General features: G+C 49.9%; 1 protein-coding gene across 2 annotated transcripts; it reads right to left on the bottom strand.

Moving 5' to 3' along the window:
• Positions 1-5065: 5065 nt before the first annotated feature.
• Positions 5066-8616, bottom strand: LY6K (lymphocyte antigen 6 family member K). 2 transcript variants are annotated; one of them, XM_079901694.1, is made up of 4 exons: positions 8513-8616; positions 7780-7876; positions 6750-6851; positions 5066-5536 (listed from the first exon to the last, which is right to left on the bottom strand). In XM_079901694.1, the coding sequence occupies exons 2-4, from the start codon at positions 7868-7870 to the stop codon at positions 5238-5240; spliced, it is 492 nt and encodes a 163-aa protein (XP_079757820.1). In that variant the 5' UTR covers positions 7871-7876; positions 8513-8616; the 3' UTR covers positions 5066-5237. The 2 variants fall into 2 exon arrangements, with proteins under 2 accessions (XP_079757820.1, XP_079757819.1); XM_079901693.1 differs by having other exon boundaries at positions 8413-8584.
• Between the last annotated feature and the right edge of the window lie 11164 nt (positions 8617-19780).

Raw genomic sequence — 19780 nt, 5'->3', positions numbered from 1 at the left:
ACTTATTTCTCACAGTTGTGTAGGCTGTGAGTCCAAGATCACTGCCTTGTCCTCTGTCTCCCATGTTGAGCTGAGGTCTGCATAGGGTGTAACTGCTGTTGCCTCCGAGACGTGTCTTTTCTCTCTGGCAGCTTTTAGGATTTTCTCTTGGTTTGAAATCTGGACATTTTACTCGGAGTGTGTCTCAGTACAGGTCTGTTGTGATTGCTTGACCTGAGTATTCATGTCTTTCATCACTTTTGGAAAATCATCCATTGCTCTTTTCTTTGAACACTGTCTGTACTCCATTTTCTGTGTTCTCTTCTTCTGGGATTCTGCTTATTTCTGTATTAGCCTCTCTCCTTCTGTTCTTCATGTCTTCTAGTTTCTTCTCTGTGTTTTCCATTTCTTTTAATCTCTAGGTTGCAGTGGAATAATTTGTTCAGCTCAAATTCCAGTTTATTGTTCTCTCTTCATCTATGTGTAATCTGTTATTTAATTTCTCCCTTAAGTCTTTATTTTTGAATTTTATTTTTTTTATGCAGCACGTTCTTATTAGTTATCTATTTGATACATATTAGTGTATACATGTCAATCTCCCAATTCATCCCACCACCATCTCCCTTAAGTTTTTATATTCAAAGATTACATCATTCGCTTCCAGCAGTTTCCTTTATTTTTTTGCCTAATATTTTTTGATGGTATCTCGTTCTTTCCTCATGTTTTCTATGCTCTTTTATTTCTTAAAGCAAATTTATTTTTTATTATATATCTATGATTTCCAATGTTTGAAACCTTTGGTGGTCTACTTCTGCTTACTCATTGTTTCTTGTTTTCTTGTGTCTTTTGTGATTTTTTATTTTTTAGCAGATATTTATTGAGATAATACCTTTGGGACTCTGACTTCTGAGTTGAGCAGATATTCCTTCAGAGAGGATTTTCCTTTGTTCTTCTAGGTATCTACAGGGTGAAACCCATCATTGCCACTTAACATTTATTTTGTGGCTTGAGGTTGATTGGAATAAACCAGTAGTGGAAATACAAGCCACAAGGTCATATGAGAGTTTCTAATTCTCAGGAATAACTTCTCTTCATATGTTTTTCTCCACGTAGAGCCAATACTGACACAGACAAGCTTCCTTGTGCAGAGAGTATCTTTTTTTCTAGTTTAGTATTTAATTTAGGGCATATCCCTTCTGAAGCTCCTCATTTATGTTTTTTTACCTTCACTTCCTCTCTTATGGAGACCAGTGCCTTGTCTGCCACCCAACCTGTGGCTCTAGGTGACTGGAAAGAAGCAAGTATCCTGAAGGCAGCTGCCAGCTTCACTACTTGCTGTCCATATATTGTCAAGATTGTTTCCTTTTCTTTTCTTTTTTTCTTTTTTTCCCCTTCCTTCCTTTCTCCCTGCCTCCCTTTCGCCCTCCCTCCCTCTCTTCTTTCCTTTCTTCCTCTTCTGAAGTGTTCACATTAGCTTGGCATACAGTTGAAAAGTATTTAGAATGTTTTTTCATGCAACATTTTTAAGTGTTTTGTAATAGGAGGGTTTTTAGCTGCCCGGTTAGACCTGTTGCTGGGGGAAAGCATTTCTATAGCCCTTCCTTTATTCTCCTTCCTTTGTGACATGTCTAAGCCTCCCCTTGAGCATCTGACTGTAGCCAGGACAGTGTGTGTGCACGTTACGTTCTTGGGTTACGTGGGAGCATTTGGAATACTTCACCACTAAGTATGGTGTTTGTTTTAGGTTTCTGGTGGGTGACTTTTAGTAAGTTACTGACATTTTTTCCAGTTCCTAGTGATCCAGGATTTTTAAAAAATCATATAAGTGAACGTTGATGATCCTCTGGTTATTATCCTTTATCGCCTTGGTTGACATCTTTTTCTAAGGCTGACTCATTCTTAACGTTTCTGGAGCAAATTGTACTTGGTCATAACCTGTTATTATTTTAATACAGCCGATTAGCCAGTTTTTGTTTTTAGTTCACAGTTACCTGGACCTCTAGTGTTCCTTTCTTGTACTGTTTTTGTTTTGTGGTAGTATCGGTTCTGCGCTTGGCCTATGAAGGGAGTGAGTTGGTAGGAGCGTTCCAAGTGCTTGAGACAGAGGATGACGTTTCAGAAGGTGGACATGCTTGTTCAGAGGTGCACACAGGCTTTGGCGACTCTGTGTCCAGCACCTTGTGATTTGCTGCATATGTATCAGGACGGGGGGGGGGGCCTTTGCTGTGGTTGAGGGGCAATGTTTGAAGGCTACAGTCCCTAGCTCCTCTGTGTGTCTTCACATGGCCCGTTGAGTCCAACCGTCCAAGGGACCGACAGCTCAGAGCACCTGAGATACCTGTTCTCCCTAGAAGACTGCTTCCTATACTCAAAGTGGACCCTCAAATTCTCAGTTTTCTTGGTTTTTAAAGCCTACGTACAGGTGACAACTTGGGCATGCATATATATTTTGGAGAACTTGTCACTTTGAAAGAGATGCTGCTTTTGCGGCCCACACACTCCCCTCCCCGAAGCGTGTGCCCCGAGCTGCAGCAGCGCTCGGCAAGGCGGAGCGTGCTTCCCCGCCACGCCGCGCCGCTCTGGGCTGCTGAGCGCTGCGCTTCGTGTACGTGAGCCAGAAGGAAATACTTCCTGCCCTTGCTGAGGTCACCATGGTTTGGGGTTTTCTGTCACTTGCACCACACCGGCTTTTTTTTTTTTCTTTTTTTTTTTTTTTTGCGGTACGCGGGCCTCTCACTGCTGTGGCCTCTCCCGCTGCGAAGCACAGGCTCTGGACGCGCAGGCTCAGCGGCCATGGCTCACGGGCCCAGCCGCTCCGCGGCATGTGGGATCTTCCCGGACCGGGGCACGAACCCACGTCCCCCGAATCGGCAGGCAGACCCCCAACCACTGCACCACCAGGGAAGCCCCACACCGGCTCTTAAGGAACACGGTGGCCCACCTTAGCAACGCCACTTGCGGAATCACGCGTCCTTCCCCAGCACGTGAGCTTTCTCGTACTCTGCATGGAGTTCTGAGGGGTCCGGGTGACTGTAGGCGCTTCCCGTCACGCTCTTCCCTCAGTTCTAGCCAACACTCTGCCCTCTGCCTCCACATGGCCTCGCAGGCCTGGCCTGGGCCTACTCACCTTGGCTGGACCTCCTTCTCTATCCGGCCAAGTTTCGACAGGTCGTCACTCAGTTGCTCTCCTGAAACCATGTGCAGTTCCCTCTTGCCCTGGTGACTCAGGGGATTAGCTCACAGCAGGCTTCAGAGAGCCTCCACCATGTCGGCTGGCTCCTGTGCCTCGACCGCTCCTGCGTCCTCTTGCCAGCAAGCTCCTCTGGGCCTCTGCACGGTCTCAGCCACGACCTCCTGTCTCTGCAGCCTGCAGGGACGGTCCCAAGCTGCCATCATGCCCACCCCATCTGTTTGCTCACTCTCTTCAGCAGATACCCCGTCTGCTGCTCACGGAGCAAGCGTGACTGTGGGGAGTGCATCCTTTCAACTTCCCGGCCCCTTCCCACATGCGCGCTCTCTGTGCACTCCTGCCCGTCGCTCTGCTGGCTCACGGGAGAAGCGTCCGCTCTCCCTGCCGAGACTGCGGCCTCTGCTCTGGATCCCGTTCCGTTCTGCCTGCACCAGCTGGGCCCCTGCCTCCTGCTTCTGTCCTCCGCCGACTGGCTCCCCACTCTTCGCAGATAAAGGCTCCCAAGTCTTTACACTCTTAATGTGGCACCGATGTTGACCCTTGATCTGTTTTTTCTAAACTCTAGCCTCTTACAGCTCCTTCCTTCCACAGTGACTTCTGGAAAGAGTATCTATCACACTGGTGACAACACGTTTCCCAGTTCACCTGAACTCCTCATCCTGCAATACGCTGGTATCTCCCATCATCTGCCATTGAAAGCGATCCTCATCAAATCACCAAAGACCCACCAGGTCCAAATTTAGGGATTCTCCATATTCACACGTCTTGACTTCCCGGTTATCTTACACGGCACCTAACCGTCCTCCTGGTGAAGAGACTCCAGTTTCAGGTGCCATGGTGACTCTCACGTAGTTGACCTCTTACCTCTCTTGCCTGCCCTAACAAAAGGGATGCTCCACAAGCTCCTATCCTAGGATTTGAGTCGGGAGTAGCTGGGGGATGCCATTCCTGGACCCCGGCATGAGTAGCAGGGTGTGAGCGCAAAGCCTGTGCTTGGAAAAGGGACATGCGCGCAGTAGGAGCCTAACAGAGGCTGGAAATCTTCAGTCCTGGAGTTGCTGGCCAAGCCTCAGGGAGCTTCTGGCCCACCCAGACCTCTGGTTTAGAGGGTCCAGTTGTGACAGAGAGGGCCCTCCTCCCTGCCTGCCCCACAGTGCCTCCTTCTGCGGCCACCGAGACTCTTTGGAAGGTTCCCAGGCTGCCCCCACCAGCAGTCTCCCTGAGTCAGACCAGGTCGGGGCGGGCTGGAGTGTGGGCAGACGGCGTAGGAAGGTGAGCTGCAGATGGCGCTGCCCCCATCCTAACACCGAGTCAACGCCACGGGGGAGAAAGCCTTCGTTCTGTGCGCAACTGTGACTCTGACTTTTCAGCTGTCTTTGGACAGCTGCATCTCAACTGAAAACCGAGAAAAGGCTGACCCTGCTGCTGTCTACCTGCTCAAGTTTCAGATGCTGGACAAATGCATGTGAAAGAATTTGTGAGTCCACCCACCTGTGCCAGTTGGTGGGTGAAGTGCATGCTTATTCAGCAGAATTCCTTGTCTTCTGTCTCCTGGAAGCTGGTAGCAAGAGCTGACGGAGAGCAGCCATGGGGCCTCCCCCGTCAGAAGAGGGCTGTCCCCAGGACGATGTCCCACTCCCCACGCTGAGCAGTATTTCTTTCGCTTCAGGGATGTCTTACGCCCAAATCGTTGTGTCTCCCCCACTGACCCTGGGCCCCCCAAAGGTCAGAAGCATCTGAGCACTACTCTTCATGGGTGGGCCTCAGGCCCTCGCTTCCAACAATACTGAGGCCCTCCAAGGTGAAGGGGAGTCAAGAGTGGTTGTCAGCAATAAACAGACTTACAAGTCTTGATTTCAGAGAGAAACAACTTGTAGACGAAATCGCTGTGGGGAAGGTTTGGCCTTGCTCTAATTTGACCTGCCGACCTGCCGGCTAGAGCCAGACAGATTCGATCTCCCCACTCCTTCCCCATTTCGAGGTCCCTGGAAAGTCAGACCACCAGTGAGCTAATCAACGGAAAACAAGTTTAATGCAACAGGTTCCAACCGTCTGCAGCCAGTCGGCTTCAGCATGGCAGCCTGAGGCCCAGGAGCCCAGAGGCCAGTGTCAGGAAAGTCACCAGCCCCGCACTGCTGCCCCTGCGGCCCTGCCTGCTGCCGGCGCCCTCCTCTTTGTATCTATCTTCTATGTTTTCTTTGATGACTGGTCTATGGTTGTTGCACAGGTCCTGCTGACAGCACGCCACGAACAGGAAGGGCGTGGGCTTTATGAGCACGAACGACTTGGGCATCTGTGGAGGTGGACTGATTGTCCCACAATACTTTACGCACTGCTTGGAAACATAGAAGAACCGTGGAAATATTCCTAATGGGAAATAAGGACAGAGACAGAAAGGAGTCACGTGAATTGAAAACGACACCAACACCATTTCTGTCTGAAATCTGCCCGACCCTGACCCTTCCGGTGGCGCCTCTCAGAAGCCCCGCTCAGAGAGGGCACCTGATGGGGAGTCGGGAGCCATCACCACAGAGGAAGAGGATCAGGTCTTTGTGTTCAGATTTGCTCCTGGGAGTGGGGTGTGGCATCGGATGCCCCCAGCCTTGGCCTGTCCGCGCGCACCGGGAACCTGGGCCTGGCAGTCTCCGTTTGGAAACGTACAGGCTCCTTAGGCCTCAACTTCTCAAACACAGGGCCGCTCAGGCCTTTGTGACCACGGACAGACACACGAGAGCAAGGGGCTCCCGGCCATCCCAGCCAGTGCCCGGAGCTCGGAGCTGCCCCCTGAGGGGCCGCTGCCCAGGGCCTGGGTGTGAGTGCTGTGCCAGTGAGCCTGCCGCAAGGGCACAGCTCAGCGCTGGGTGATGGGGCCCGTCTTCCGACTTCACCTCATCTCATATTTCACCGTGCAGTCATCTTTCCACACTAAGTTATCAGGTCCACGTGAGGCCTCAGTGGGGCTTACACCTCGACCCACTCAGCACCCCGCACACTTCCTGGAACATGGAAGCCTCCAGAAGCGACTGACGAACGGAAAGTGAATTCTCCAGCCCTGACGAAGCCACTGCTGGGTCACGCCGGGGCCCTCAGACTCGCCCTCGGGAGAGAGCGCCTCACGCGGCCAGAAGGCCTCGGGCGAGTCACAGATGACCCAGCAGTGGTGTCCAGTCGTTTCAAAGCCTGCACACTCCTTTCAGAACATATTTTAAGCCCATGCCCCTAATTATGTACATCTCTGGTAAAAGCTACTCTTGGTGGGACATCTGAAGTCCTTAAAGCTTAATTTTTCACTTAGAAGTGAATGAAAAGAAGTCTCCGTTACTTTCTTCCTGCACTTCAGTACTTCACCCTGACCAGCGGGCAATGCGTGTTGCCCTACGTCGGCCCTGCTGTGACTTAGCTGGGTCTCCTCCATGGTCCACCTGCCCTCCTGGCTTCACAGGACTTTGCTCTTCAAATTTAAAAAAAGGGTAGCTTTCATATTAGTTATTCTCTACTGAGGAAAACTAGACAGACCCTGAATCCTGAAGGTACCCCACTGGCCTGCCCGCGGAAGCCCAGCACTAACGGAGATACTCACTCACGGCCACAGTACTACAATACGAGACGCCCTGGCTACAGTTTGTTGGTCTCGCACAATTGAAAGCGTTCTCCTTCTCGCAAACGTGACATCTCAGTACGTCTGAAATGAGGAATAAAAAGAAAATGGAATGTGGCAGCTCTCAGGTCCTGTCAGACCAACACCCCCCATCCTCTCCTTCCTCCAAATGAGAACAGCCTGGGGTCCCGCTGTCTTCCCAGCTCCCCACAGCTCGCCCCATGCCCGGAGCTCCTTCTCTGCTCTCTGGGCTTCCCTCATCCACACACAGGGTGTGTCTCTCTCACACCTCCACACCAAGACCCACCACACGAACCCGACACGCACAGACACTCGTCCCAGAGACACGCAAGCTCTCACCGTCATACGGCAACACCCAAGGCTCACCTCCCCCCACCCCGCCCAGCCTCAGGGATGTGCCCCATCCACACACAACACTGTCGTCTCACCTCTGACTTCTCTAGAAAAAGAAACGCCACAGCTTTGGAGTCTGCTCTCACACACCCTTTCCATCCCGCTTCCTGGCCCGCCCCACCTCCTTCAGCACCCGGCCCCACCTTCCCCTCCCGAGACCCCGGAGCGGCGGCCCACTGTCAGCTCTGCGTCACGGCGGGACTTGCTGCTGGGGGAGAAGCTGGTCACGCTCCTGCAGCTCTCTGTTCTCAAAGGCAGCCCCAGAAGGCCCAGCGATGGCTGCGCCAGGCTTGGCCTCCAGCCTGACCTCCCCCAGGAAGGCAGGGCTGTGGCAGGGAGAGCTGGGTGCTGGGGAATAAAGCCAGCCTTCCGGACCTGCTCTCGGGGGGCTCCACATCAAGAGGGTCCCCCACTAGGCATCCAGGAGCTGACCACCCTCTTCACGGTCTTTTGCCCACTGAGTCCTCTGTGCTGCAACTGTCCAAACCCACCTGGGGCCAGGGCGGCACCCAAACGGGGATGGCCACCCCCGAGTCCGCACAGGCGTTCCGGCCCACCGCCTCCTCCCAGCCCAGGAGTCCGAGGGCCTGGAACTTACTTTGCCTTACAGACACGGTGACGTTGGTCTCCACCCGTGGCAGGCTCACGAGCAACAGCCAGACAAGGAGGACGGTCATCTCCGAGGACATCCGGCCCTGAACGTGAGAAGCGAGCAGGCCACGTGCTCAGCCCTGTGGCTCCGCGCTTAGATCTGGCCCCTGTGTGTCCACCAGCATTTGGAGCCCTTCCCCGCTGGACACCGGGGCAGACCCTCTCCTCCTCGCCCATGGGCCTGGGGCCAGGTGTGGCCTCTCGGTGCTCGGTGGCCTGTCACCGCCACTAAGTCCCCTCTATCCCCAGGGACGTCAGCACTCCCTGGAACTCTGCATTCATTCGCCCACGCCCCAGCAAACCTGCTCGGCAGGTGTGCCCGCTGCTGCTCCCTGAAGGCTGCACCAGGTTTCCCCCACCGCGGATCTGAACTCCTGCTCTCAGGAGCCCTCATGGGGCACCCTCCCACCCAGCACCACAGGCCTTCCTCCTCCATCTTCATCTCCCTCTCCATCTGTGGCCAGGGCATCACCATGCATCCTGACCCCAGGGCACAGGAAGGCGCGGGTACCCCTGCAGCACCCAGCCCATCCCAGGCTGGCCTTGCCACCCCGGATGCCGAGGCCGGCTCTCCTCTCACCAAGCCTGCAGGCCTCACGCGCCCCGTGCACTCCTGCCCGCTCCCTTCCGGGCTCCCCTCTCCTGCTCCTTCTGGAATGTTCCCCAAGTTCCACACCCACATTCGCCCTGCTATCTGGCGGGTGGCGGGTCAAGGAGGCGAGACATCGGCCATGCGTCTGCGGGCGGCAGGGCCCTCCCGCGGAGGGAGCGGACACCCCCCGCCCCTCCCACTCCGCAAGACCCTGCCCCCTGAGGGCGGGCCGCGCACGCGCACCCGGCGCCTGGCGCTAGGGGAGAGGCTGCTCCAGGTGGCCCTGGTGCTCGCACCCTGTCGCTTCCCGGGCCGCACGGGATCGCGTTGTGGTTTCTCCCACGTCGTGGCCCCGGAGCGGCGTGGCGCGTGGCCGCTCCCCGCCTGCGTTCTTCCCGCAGCCCTCTCCTGCACACGTGCCTTTGTTAGCACTGGCAGCACCTTCGCAGGAATTCTGTTTTTTTACAGTGGCGGAGCATCCACGGCCTGGATGTAAGAGAGTGTATTTACAGGGCCTCCTTCGCTGAGCCTTTGTGTTGCTTACAGCGTGTCGTACTAGAAATAGAGCTGCAGTTGTCCGTAATGTTATTTCTTACGAGTGCAGGTACACCGGAAGGACGGTTTCCCAGAAATTCGACTGACAGTCTCAGGTTCAATGTATTTGCAATCTAGATGCACTTGCCCAGCAGCTACATCAGTTTTCTCCTCCCATCTCTGAGAAGTGTGAGTGCCCGTTCCCACAGTATCGTAAAAAAGAATGCATTCTTATCCACCCTTTGGGTTTTCACCAATCCAGTAGATAAAAATAGTATCCCGTAGCATGAATTTGCATTTCTTTAATTATGAGTGACGTTGAGCACGTTTTTGCATTCAGGTAGATATGTGTATTCCTTTTTCTGTGCTCTCTATTCAAGTCTGTTGTCTAAATGCACTGTGACAGTAGTCCACTGTCTGCCATAAAAAGTCAAAAAAACTTTTTTCCTATCTGATACAGGTCTTGGTATTTTTGCCAAGCAGAAGTGCTTGCTTTTCATGGTCAAAGATAAACAAAGTCAGACACTAGTTAAAGTGGTAAGGATGGATTTTGATCAGGAACATTCTATCTCAGTGGGGAAAAGAGTCTGTGTGAAGGGAACTCCACTTGGATTTGCACAGGGGTGACTGGGCATCTCAAAGGGAGAGTGAGGGAGTACGGAGGTGGCGAGAGGGGCTCAGTGGAGTCAGGGAGGTGAAAATTACAGAAGCAGGAAGGCACGGTTGGTCCCTGTGAAACCCACTTGGGTTTGCTAACTGGCACTTATCTAAGTTAAGCTCCCGCCCTCCCACGGAGGCTGGGAGAAGGGGCCCATCTTCAGGTGGCCGCCGGAACACAGTTCTTCAGGCGGGTACTTTAAGGCAGGGGTGGGGGGGTTTGAGTCACCCTAGGGATGCGGCCTTCAGCTGTTAGAAGCGACCTTAGTGTTTGCTCTAGTCCTTACAGGCCAAGCTTGAGGCTTAGTTGATAAAAGGCCCAGAGGAGCCTGGCTGGAGTTTGGTCAGGAGAGGAGCTTTATCACCATCTTTTCTTTTATGGTTCTGGATTTTGAATGGTAGTTAGAAAAAAGCTACAGTAACCAAGACAGTGTGAGGCTGCAGCTGCAGAAAGCTTAGACATACGATCAACAGAACGGACTAAAGAGTCAAGAAACAGACCTACCCATGTGTGATTGATCGATTTTAGACAAAAGTGCCAAGCAAGATAATGCAATGAAGAAAGGGCCACCTCTGTGACAAATGGTGCTGGGACCTTTGAGCAACCAAATGCAAAAGATATGCCCCCAAATGAAAAGAACTTGTAAAAAAGAAAAGCAAAAACATAAACGTGACTTTCCCCTTACCTCACATCATATACAAAAATCCATTGGAAATGGATCACAGGTATAACTATAAGCTATAAAACTTATCTAAATACAAAGCTAGAAGACTTCTAGAAGGAAACAGGAACAATTTTTTCAATCTTGGGTTAGTCAAAGAATTTTTAGATAAGACACATAAAGCATGAATCATGCAGGGCAAAACTGCTACAGTTTGTAGGGAAAGAACGCTGATGCCTGTAGCTCCTCTGGAAATGAATCAAAAGATAAGATGAACTAAAGCATGGTCGGAGAGATGGATGGATATGTGGAAAAACTAGTCAAATGTTAAGGGTGGACTTTAGGTGGTGGGTATCCTTGTATTTGCTGTAAATTCTTTCAACTTTACTGTTTCAAATAATTCATATGAAGTGCCAGGGATTAAAAATGTGCTCTACAGAAAATTCCTCGGCGGTCCAGCGGTTAGGACTCCATGCATTCACAGCCACAGGCCCGGTTCGACCCCTGGTCGGGGAACTAAGATCTCGTGAGATGAGTGGCGTGGGCAAAAAAAATTATTTTTAATTAAAAAAAAATGGGCTGTACGTGATTTAGCCCAGATTCAATCCATTATGAGAATCATGACACAGAGCAGAAAATATTTCAACAAGAGGCTGAATTCGCCTCCTCAGCTAAAGACTGAAGGTCCAGAATTTGGCTGCATAACCCTGAGTGTAGGAATCTAAGGCTTTGCAGAGTTAAATGGGCTGGGGGTGGTATTTAGAATGTTTTAGGATTGCTAATCACAGTCTTACAAGCTATGGGGATAGAAAAAGGAATAAGAATATCATTAAATGAATGAGAATTAAAATAGGTGGCCTTTCGCACCACTCCCGTTGTCCCTGATACGGCAAAGACTGTGCGAGAAGAAAAACGGCCGATGGGAGAACGGATGTATCGAGGACAACTTAGCTAAGGCCCTCTTCTCCCAATTCAGGCAAAAGGTGTATTCTTTGGAAATGAAACTCATCATACATTTATGGTTTTGCCACAGAGGAGTTTGAATTTGCCAGCATATGTGAAAATCCAGTGTGGTGGGTTTCAGTCTGAGAATCAGCAAGTAGCGACACTGATAATACCACGTGCATGACTTCCCTCAAGGAAATGTGTGATAAGTAACCTTATTCACTGCCACCTGGAAAGAAATCACCTGGAGAGATCTCTGGAAGAAAGATCCTGGGGATTACTCTGGACCCTGGATTATTTTGAGCACCCCCCACCCACAATTTTAGCTCCAGAGGTTACAAAAAGTTGTAGAAGGCAAAGTTCAGCAGCAGCCTGTAAACTCATTTTTCCTCTCTGTTGGGGCCACTAGTTTGGGAAGGAAAATGATGACCTGGTCAAACCTCTGTGCTGGTCCTCCACTGAGGGTGTCGGCCAACAGAAAGATAACAGGGTGTCACATCTGTGAATTGCTTTTAGCAGGAAATACCTGATCCTCCTAGGGGCTTACTTTAAATAAACCTGGAATCTACAAGGCACGGGTATATGAGTCCGGGAGCCTTGGGACTCAGGGGAGGGGATGCTAGGTGGGGTCCGGGTGGGACAGGGATTTCAGTGGTGAAGATGCTGTGTGGGTTCAGTGGGCCATCCGTACCCAGAAAGGTGATAATATATGCCATATATCATCATATATTATATGGCACAGGGGGTGGTGAAAGGAACACCCACAGGAAGGGCTGCTAGGTGGGTAGGAGAGGCCATGGGACCCCAGGCGAGGGATGCCGTGTGGTCAGAACGGATGGGTGGTGGTAGTGGATCTGCGACCCCTGCTCCAGGAGGGCAGGGCCAAACCCTAGGATCTTCAGACACTGACCTAAGACCCAGTCCAAGCCTGCAGCACTGCCCCCACCACCCTGCGTCCTGCCCAGACCTTTTGGCACCTTCCCGCCCCCCCATCCGTCATCCCCCCTGCCCCCCCATCCATCCCCCTCCCCCCCATCCATCCCCCTCCCCCCCCATCTCCTACCCAGATCTTCTGGAATCTGCCCCATCCCTGTGTCCTGCCCGGACCTTCTGGAAACTTCCCCTCCCCCCCCCCAGTCCACATTCTCCCCAGACTTTCTGAAACCTTCCCCTCCCCACTCCCAGCCCGCGTTCCGCCCGGACCTTCTGGAACCTTCCCCTCCCAGCTCCCGGCCCGTGTCCTGACCGGACCTTCTGGAACCTTCCCCTCCCCGCTCCCAGCCCGCGTTCCGCCCGGACCTTCTGGAACCTTCCCCTCCCAGCTCCCGGCCCGTGTCCTGACCGGACCTTCTGAAACCTTCCCCCACATCCCTGCGTCCTGCCCAGACCTTATGGAACCTTCAGGGACACGACCTCAAGACGGGCTCCCACAGGCCGTAGAGAGCGCAGCCGCCGCAGGTGAGTGAGGAGAGGCTGGTCAGGCTCAGAGCGCAGACCTCACCCCGGAAGTACTGAAAGGCGTCTCCCGTCAGGCTTTGCGCGGCCTCTAGAAGGTTTGGCCTGGCCTCGGGGCGGAAGCGCGTCCCCAGAGGCGGTTCCCTCAGAGCGCCTGGCGGCGGGCTGGTGCCCGAAGGTCTCGGAGGACACGGACGGGGGAGATGGTTCCAGAAGTTCTGGGCAGGACGGGTGTGGCGTGGAGGTCTCCAGAGGGACCACACCAAATGCTGGGCAGGATGCAAAGAAACCAGATCGTTCACACATTGCTGGTGACCCAGAAGAATGGTGCAGCCAACGAGCAGGACAGGGTGGTAGTTGCTTTAAACGCTAAACAAGCAACTACCAGAAGATCCCCAAAGTTACTTCTCTGTTTTCCCCAGACAAACTGAAACGTGTCCATAGAAAACATGCATGGCTGTATATGACAGCTTTATTTGTAATATCCCACGACAAGAAACACCCCAGATGTCCTGCAGTGGGCAAACAAGACATGTAACTTTCTCACCTGGGAGATACTCCGCAGGAAAGAGAGAAAAATGTGACACATGCGCTGACTTAAATGAATATTCAGGGACTTATGCTCAGTGAAAAAAGACAATCTCCCAAGGTTACATACACAGTTTCTTTTATATGCCGTTATACAGGTGACAAACTTTTATAAATGGACATGAAATTAGTATTGCAGGGGCCACTGTCTCCAGATATGGGTGGAAAAGAGGTTCGTGAGTCCATATAAGGGAAATTGCAGTGATGAAACCAATCTTCTTCCTCACTATTGTGAATGGAACTACCCTATTAGTCGTAATACTGTACTATATTTTGCGAGATATTAACAAGTAACTGAGTAAAGCACTCGCAGGATCTTTCTGTATTTCCTGCAAGTGCATTTGAATACACAATTATCTCAAAGTAAACGTTCAATGGAAATGAAATGTTTAAACAAACATATCATTAATTACATTATTATTTAAATGGCTACAATTAGGAACTCAAGGCTTTTGGGGTAAACAAAAAAATGCTCTTTATTAGAGACATGCTTTAAAACAAGGACATGAAAAGATTGAAAATGAAATATAGAAAATGGTATACAATTTGATTGCCCCCCAAAGGACCCTCTTATACACACACACGGGCTGAGTAAATATTAAGACAAGAGCGTTACTTATGTGAAGAGCCACGTTGTGTAGAGGCGAAGGGACAAAATAGCAGAAAGACATTACAATCAAAATCCATACGCACCCCTAACACGGGCTCAAAATACGTACAGAAGATACCTTGGTGGAATTTAGGTACTGTAGACAACTCCATTATCCTATATTTAGTTATCATCAACACGTCCCTCTCCATAGCTTCTAGATGCTGGAGAAAGGAGAAAAAAACATCACAGCGATAGACCTGGATCAATAATCTTTTCCTGAAAGGAGCAGACAGCAAATGTTTTCAGCTTTGTAGACCTTCTAGCCTCTGTCACTACTACAAAACATTGTCTTTGTGCGGGTGGAAGCAGCCATACAGGCTAAGTAAACATATGATCATCCCTGTGTTCCAACCAAGCTTTAATTACAGACACGGTTGGTGAACAGGGTTTGTCCCACACACTCCTGTTTGCCAACCTGTGCTATAGAAGTTCTGAGCAGCCTCATTAACAAACTAGGAAAAATCAGTATACATAACAACAGACCCAGAGATGACCACATACAGCTTTTTGCAGGGTCGCATGTGACTCTACAAGCTTGAGTTCATGCCATGACGTAACCCAGCATCAACAAATCTCAAATGATTGACGTTACTTAGAGTTCCTTCTGTACTTCAGTGAAATTAGGCTAGAAATGATTAGTCAAAAGAGAGCCAGGAAACCCCCAACTGCTTACTAATTATTCAGGGCACTTCTAAACCAATTACACAGAAGACAAGCCCCAACAGAAATTGGGAAATAGTAAGGTCTAAACGATTATGAAGTTATGACAAGTTGAGAGTGCGGGGAAAGCAGCTGAAAAAGTGCTTAGTGCAAAATATATCACATCACAGGCATCTAGCAGAAGAGAGAACAGGGTGAAAGTTTCCTCAGCTTCCATTCAAGATGTTAGAAAAAGAAGAGATGATCCACTCAGAGAAATGAGGAAGGAAGTATAAAGAGGAGAGCAGAATGAACACGAGGTAAATCCACAAAACCAAGGCTGGTATTTTGGAAGGATTCAGGGCATTGGTAACACAGAAGGAGATCACAAAGAAGAAAAATAAAATTCTCATTGCCAATATCAGAAATCGAAAGGGAGGCATCAATCAGCCCTCATAGACCTTATAAAGAAAATAAGGGGCTGTTATGAGTAGGCTCCCTGTGATAAATGTGAGATTTCTGATGACGACAAAAACTTGGAAAACACTGTTAACCATAACACAATGAGAGAGGGAGGCCGAAATGTCCTTAATATTTTTCAAAAACCCTATGAACCAGAGATTCTATTGAAGTTAAAGTCTTAAAGCAATAGAAGGATACACCAAGCTTATTGATGGTGAGTCCCAATAGAGTAAAGATTAATCTACAAATTCAATGAAATTGCAGTCAGAGTCTCAGCAGGTGGTGTGTGTGTGTGTGTGCGCGTGAAGTTGATTCCAAATGTTCAAGTGTTTATGGAAATGGAAAGGGCTAGGAATAGCCAAGGCAAGCTAGTGGGAGAAGAAAAACGCTGGAGGACTTGCACTGTCAACTACCAAGGGCATTTATATCGTCTCATTTATGAAGACAGTGTGGGATTGGGCTCAGGATTGAAAAATAGACCAACAGAGGAGAAAAGCAAAGTCAGAAAGCACATATATCCAGTTACGGGCTTTCTGACGAAGCTGACCCTGCCCTGGAGTGGGGATAGAATCTTGATTGCCTTGACGAGTGGTGGATACACAAGATAACGTACACAGTATTCACACCACGCAAAAGAAGCAGGTTCAGGACATTTGTGGATCTCCATAAATACTCAAAAATGAAGTTTTTACAGCGGAAAATGTAGATGGCTATCTTTATGTCCTTTGGAAAATTAAGGATTTTCAAAACTGAACAAAATTCTGCTGGTCACATAAGAAAAAAATGATAACTGGCATTATGTAAAAATTCACAACGTCTGCCCCTGAGAAGGTACTGATAAGACAGTGAAAATGTGCTCCATAGATGAGGAGAAAGCACTTCAAACACGTATCTGCTAAACGACTCGTATTCTGAATATAGAATGAGCTTCTTCCTACCAATCAGTAACTAAAATAGCAGATCATCCAATAGAAATTTGAGCAAAAGGCATAAAGCCAGTTTACCAGATAGGAAATGTGTATGGGTAATAAGTATAAGAAAAGTTATTGAACACGATTCCTCTTGGTGGAAATCCGACGTGAAAACACAATACGATGACCCCAACGGGAATGACTAAACGTTCAAAGACGACCACACCATGTGTTGGCGAGATTTGGAAGTGTGCGGGACCCTGTGGAGTATAAATAGGCACGCTCTGTGGAAATCTCTTCAACAGCCCTGCCAAAGCTGTACTTAAGCACGTCAAAGACCCGGCATTACCACTTCTGGGTACGGAGCTCCTGAAACACTCACAATGCCCCACCTCAAGACAAGGACTGGAATATTCACTGCAGCACCACCTGGGGTGGTTGCAACCAGAAACGGCCCTAATGTCCATCAACAGTAAACTGTGGTTTATATTCATCAATGGCAGGCATGCAACTATGAGAGTGAGGAACATACAGCCACGCACAGAGGCAGTCTCGCAAGGAGAATTTCTCCTACTTGGGGAATCTGGGTCTTTGCTCTTAAGGCCTTCCATGGATTGGGTGAGGCCCACCCGCGTTATGGGGGATAATCGGCTGTACCCAAAGTCTCCTGATGAAAACGCTAATCGCATTTAAAAATATCTTCAGAGCAACACTGAGCTTGGTGTTTGGCCAGTGAACTGGACGCCAGCGCTTAGCTAAGCTGACGCGTGAAATCACCCGTCGCTCTTGATGTTTCACACGAAGGTATCGCACGATATGCGGCCTTTTGTGTCTGGCTTCGTTCACTGGGCATAATATTTGAAGCTTCATCCCTGTTGTAACATGTGTTGTTACCTTGTTTGTTTGTTTGTTTAGATAGCTTTACTGAGATGTAATTCACATACCATGCCATTCACTCATGTATAGAACTCAATAATTATTAGTATATTCATAGCTATGTCAACCATGACCATAGTCCATTTTAGAATATTTACCTCACTTTGAAAAGAAATCCCATACCTACTCGTGATTATCCCTTTACACTACCCAGGCTCAACCCCCCGTCACTAGGCAACCATAAATGTCCTTTCTGTCCCTATAGACTTCCCTGTTCTGGACATTTTCTGTGAATGGAATCATATAACCCGGCGTCGATTGTGATTGGCTTCTTCAGCTTGCCTTAGAGCTTTCACGGTTCACCCACGCTGTGGTGTGTTGCAGTGCTTCCTCTTCCTGGCTAAATAATATTCCACTGTGTGGCTATGCCTCATTTTGTTTATCCATTTAGCAGCTGAAAGACATTTGGCTTGTTTCCACCTTTGGTCATTATGGGTAATGCTGCTACCATACATGTGAACATCTTTTATGTGGACATAGGTTTTTACTTCTCTTGGGTGTATGCCTAGTAGTGGAGTTGTTGGGTCCTACGATCACTCTCTAACCATTGGAACAATTATCAGGCTATTCCCACAGTGGCTGCACCATTTCACAGCCCCACCAGCAGTGCATGAGGGTTCTGGTTTCTCCACACCCTCACCGGCACTTGTTATTTTCTGATTTCTTTATTCTAGCCATCCCAGTGGGTATGCAGTAGCCCCCCTCTGTGGTTTGATTTGTGTTTCCCTGACGGCTCATGAGGTTGAGCACCTTTTCATGTGTGTGTTGGTCATTTGTGAGTGCATCTTCCTTGGAGAGATGTCCATTCAAATGACTTGCCCAACTTTAAATTGGGTTGTCTTTTTTTTTTTTTTTTTTTACCCCACCGAGCAGCATGTGGGCTCTTAGCTCCCTGACCAGGGATCGAACCCTCGCCCCCTGCTGTGGAAGCACAGAGTCTTAACCACTGGACCACCAGGGAAGTCCCGTGAATTGTCTTCTTATGACAGAGTTTTGAGTGTTCTTTATACTTTCAGAAAACAAGCATCTTATCAGACATATGATTTGCAAATACTTTCTCCCATTCTGTGGCTTGTCTTTTCACTCTCTTGGAAGTGTCCTTTGAAGACCAAACATTTTTAACTTTGATGAAGCCCAAATTGTCTAGCTTTTCTTTTGGCGCTCATGCCCTTGCTGTCATATTTAAGAATATTTTGCCAAAACCAGGATCATGAAGAATTACCTTTATATTTTCGTCGAAGGTTTTTACAGTGTTAGCTCATATGATTAGGTCTCTGGTGCATTTGAGCTGGTTTTTGTGTAAGGTCTGAGTGAGGTAAAGGTCCAATTTCATGTTCTCCCACGTGGCTATAAAGTTGTCCCAACATCATTCCTTGAAAATATATGCTCCCCGGCGGAGAGTCTTGGTACCTTTGTAAAAAATCAAGTGACCACAGATGTACCACTTCATTTTTGAACACTCAGTTCTCCTCCATTGGTCTGTCTGCCCTTGTGCCAGCACCACCCTGTCTTGATGATTGTGGCTTTGCAATAAGGTTAGCAATCGGGAAGCTTGAGTCCTCCTACCTTGTCCTTTTTTAAGATTACATTGGCTACATAGGTTCCTTGCATTCCACGTGAATTTTAGAATCAGCTCGGTGGGTGCTAGCTGGTGGCAGCCTTTGGGGAGGGGTGTTAGTCCTGTTGGCAGCAGCCCCTTTGCTGGGGACCTGGGGGGCCTGGATGCTTCTTATTTCAGCTACTGAGGCACTGACGGAACGCTGGACACTCGGCCTCTTCCCCAGCGAATTGCAGAGTCCGTCCCAGCTGGGGCCTGGAGTCCTTCAGGCTGTCTCTCTGGGGTCAGCTTCCCCAGGACTGTTTCTCCTCTTGCTCCCTGACCTCTGACCCTGCCTCCCCAGGCAGGAGTCCTCTCCCCTGCCTGGCGTTTTGGGCGAGCCCAGGTGGAGCTCAGGCCCTGCAGTCACAGGGATGAGGGTTCCAATCCCCACCGACCCGCGTGTTAGCCCTGAATCCTGGGACAAAGACCCTTGTTCTATGGGCTCCCATTTTCTGACGGACAAGATAGGATGGTGACAGCCCCTCACTCACAGCCGCGTCTGGATGGGACGGATGCAAAATGTGGATCAGGTAACGCAGAAGTGCTCCAGATTGCCAGTGGTTGGTACGTTAAAGCCGCACTAGTGTGACTGTGCTGTCATTATCCCTTTAGTGTCGTTGCAGATTTGGGAGCAACCTGCAGAAGCAGGAGTCCCACCGCTTTCCCAGCTCACACGACTGTCGCTAAAAAGGCGACTGGGGCTCCTGAGTCTTCCCAGCAGGGAAGCCCGAGGCTGAGGGCACCTGGCCCTGTCCGGGAGCGTCCGGAGCTGGAGATAAAGGGCCTCGGCACATGCTGGGGGTTCGGAGGGGCTGGTTCCGAAAGCTGAGGAAGAGCACACATCACAGCAGGGAAGCGTCTCCGGAAATGCTCTAAGTACCTCAGTGCTGAGTCCTGCGGGACTCCTCCACCCGCACTCACAGGATCTGTGCCCTTGGGCCTCTCCACAGTCAGTGATTAATCGAATGTAGCCATGCGTTGTATCAGCTTCTGTGCTCGCACTCCCACCTTAAATCCCACATCTTCTCTCTAGGGTCCACGTTCCTTCCGTTGAAGCAAATTCTGGGTAGCTCTTTCGGTGAAGGTCTGTGACTAGCGAACTGCTTTTGTCACTCGCCTTTTCTTTAAAATGTTTCATTTAACCAGTATTCTTGAATGGACGTTGAGCTGATTTAAATCCGCTGTGGATGGCCATTTCCCTACACACCGCGAGTATATTGTTCTGATGCTTTCTGACATCTAATGGTGTTGTCACGACACATCTATTGGACGCTTGCCTTTGATTTCCAGAGGCTTTCTGATACTTCTCCTCACT

The sequence above is a fragment of the Stenella coeruleoalba genome (assembly GCF_951394435.1).
Source record: "Stenella coeruleoalba genome assembly, chromosome: 17".
Lineage (NCBI taxonomy): Eukaryota > Metazoa > Chordata > Mammalia > Artiodactyla > Delphinidae > Stenella > Stenella coeruleoalba.
This window is presented reverse-complemented; position numbering and strand designations above follow the sequence as displayed.

What these genes read in the sequence shown, in the direction of transcription:
- LY6K (XM_079901693.1), bottom strand. Translation starts at nt 8,514, where the DNA reads ATGTGGGTGTGGAACTTGGGGAACATTCCAGAAGGAGCAGGAGAGGGG. An exon ending in GCGTGAGGCCTGCAGGCTTG is followed by an intron (nt 7,877 to 8,412) that starts GTGAGAGGAGAG and finishes TCTCACGTTCAG; the next exon opens with GGCCGGATGTCCTCGGAGAT. An exon ending in CACCGTGTCTGTAAGGCAAA is followed by an intron (nt 6,852 to 7,779) that starts GTAAGTTCCAGG and finishes TCCTCATTTCAG; the next exon opens with ACGTACTGAGATGTCACGTT.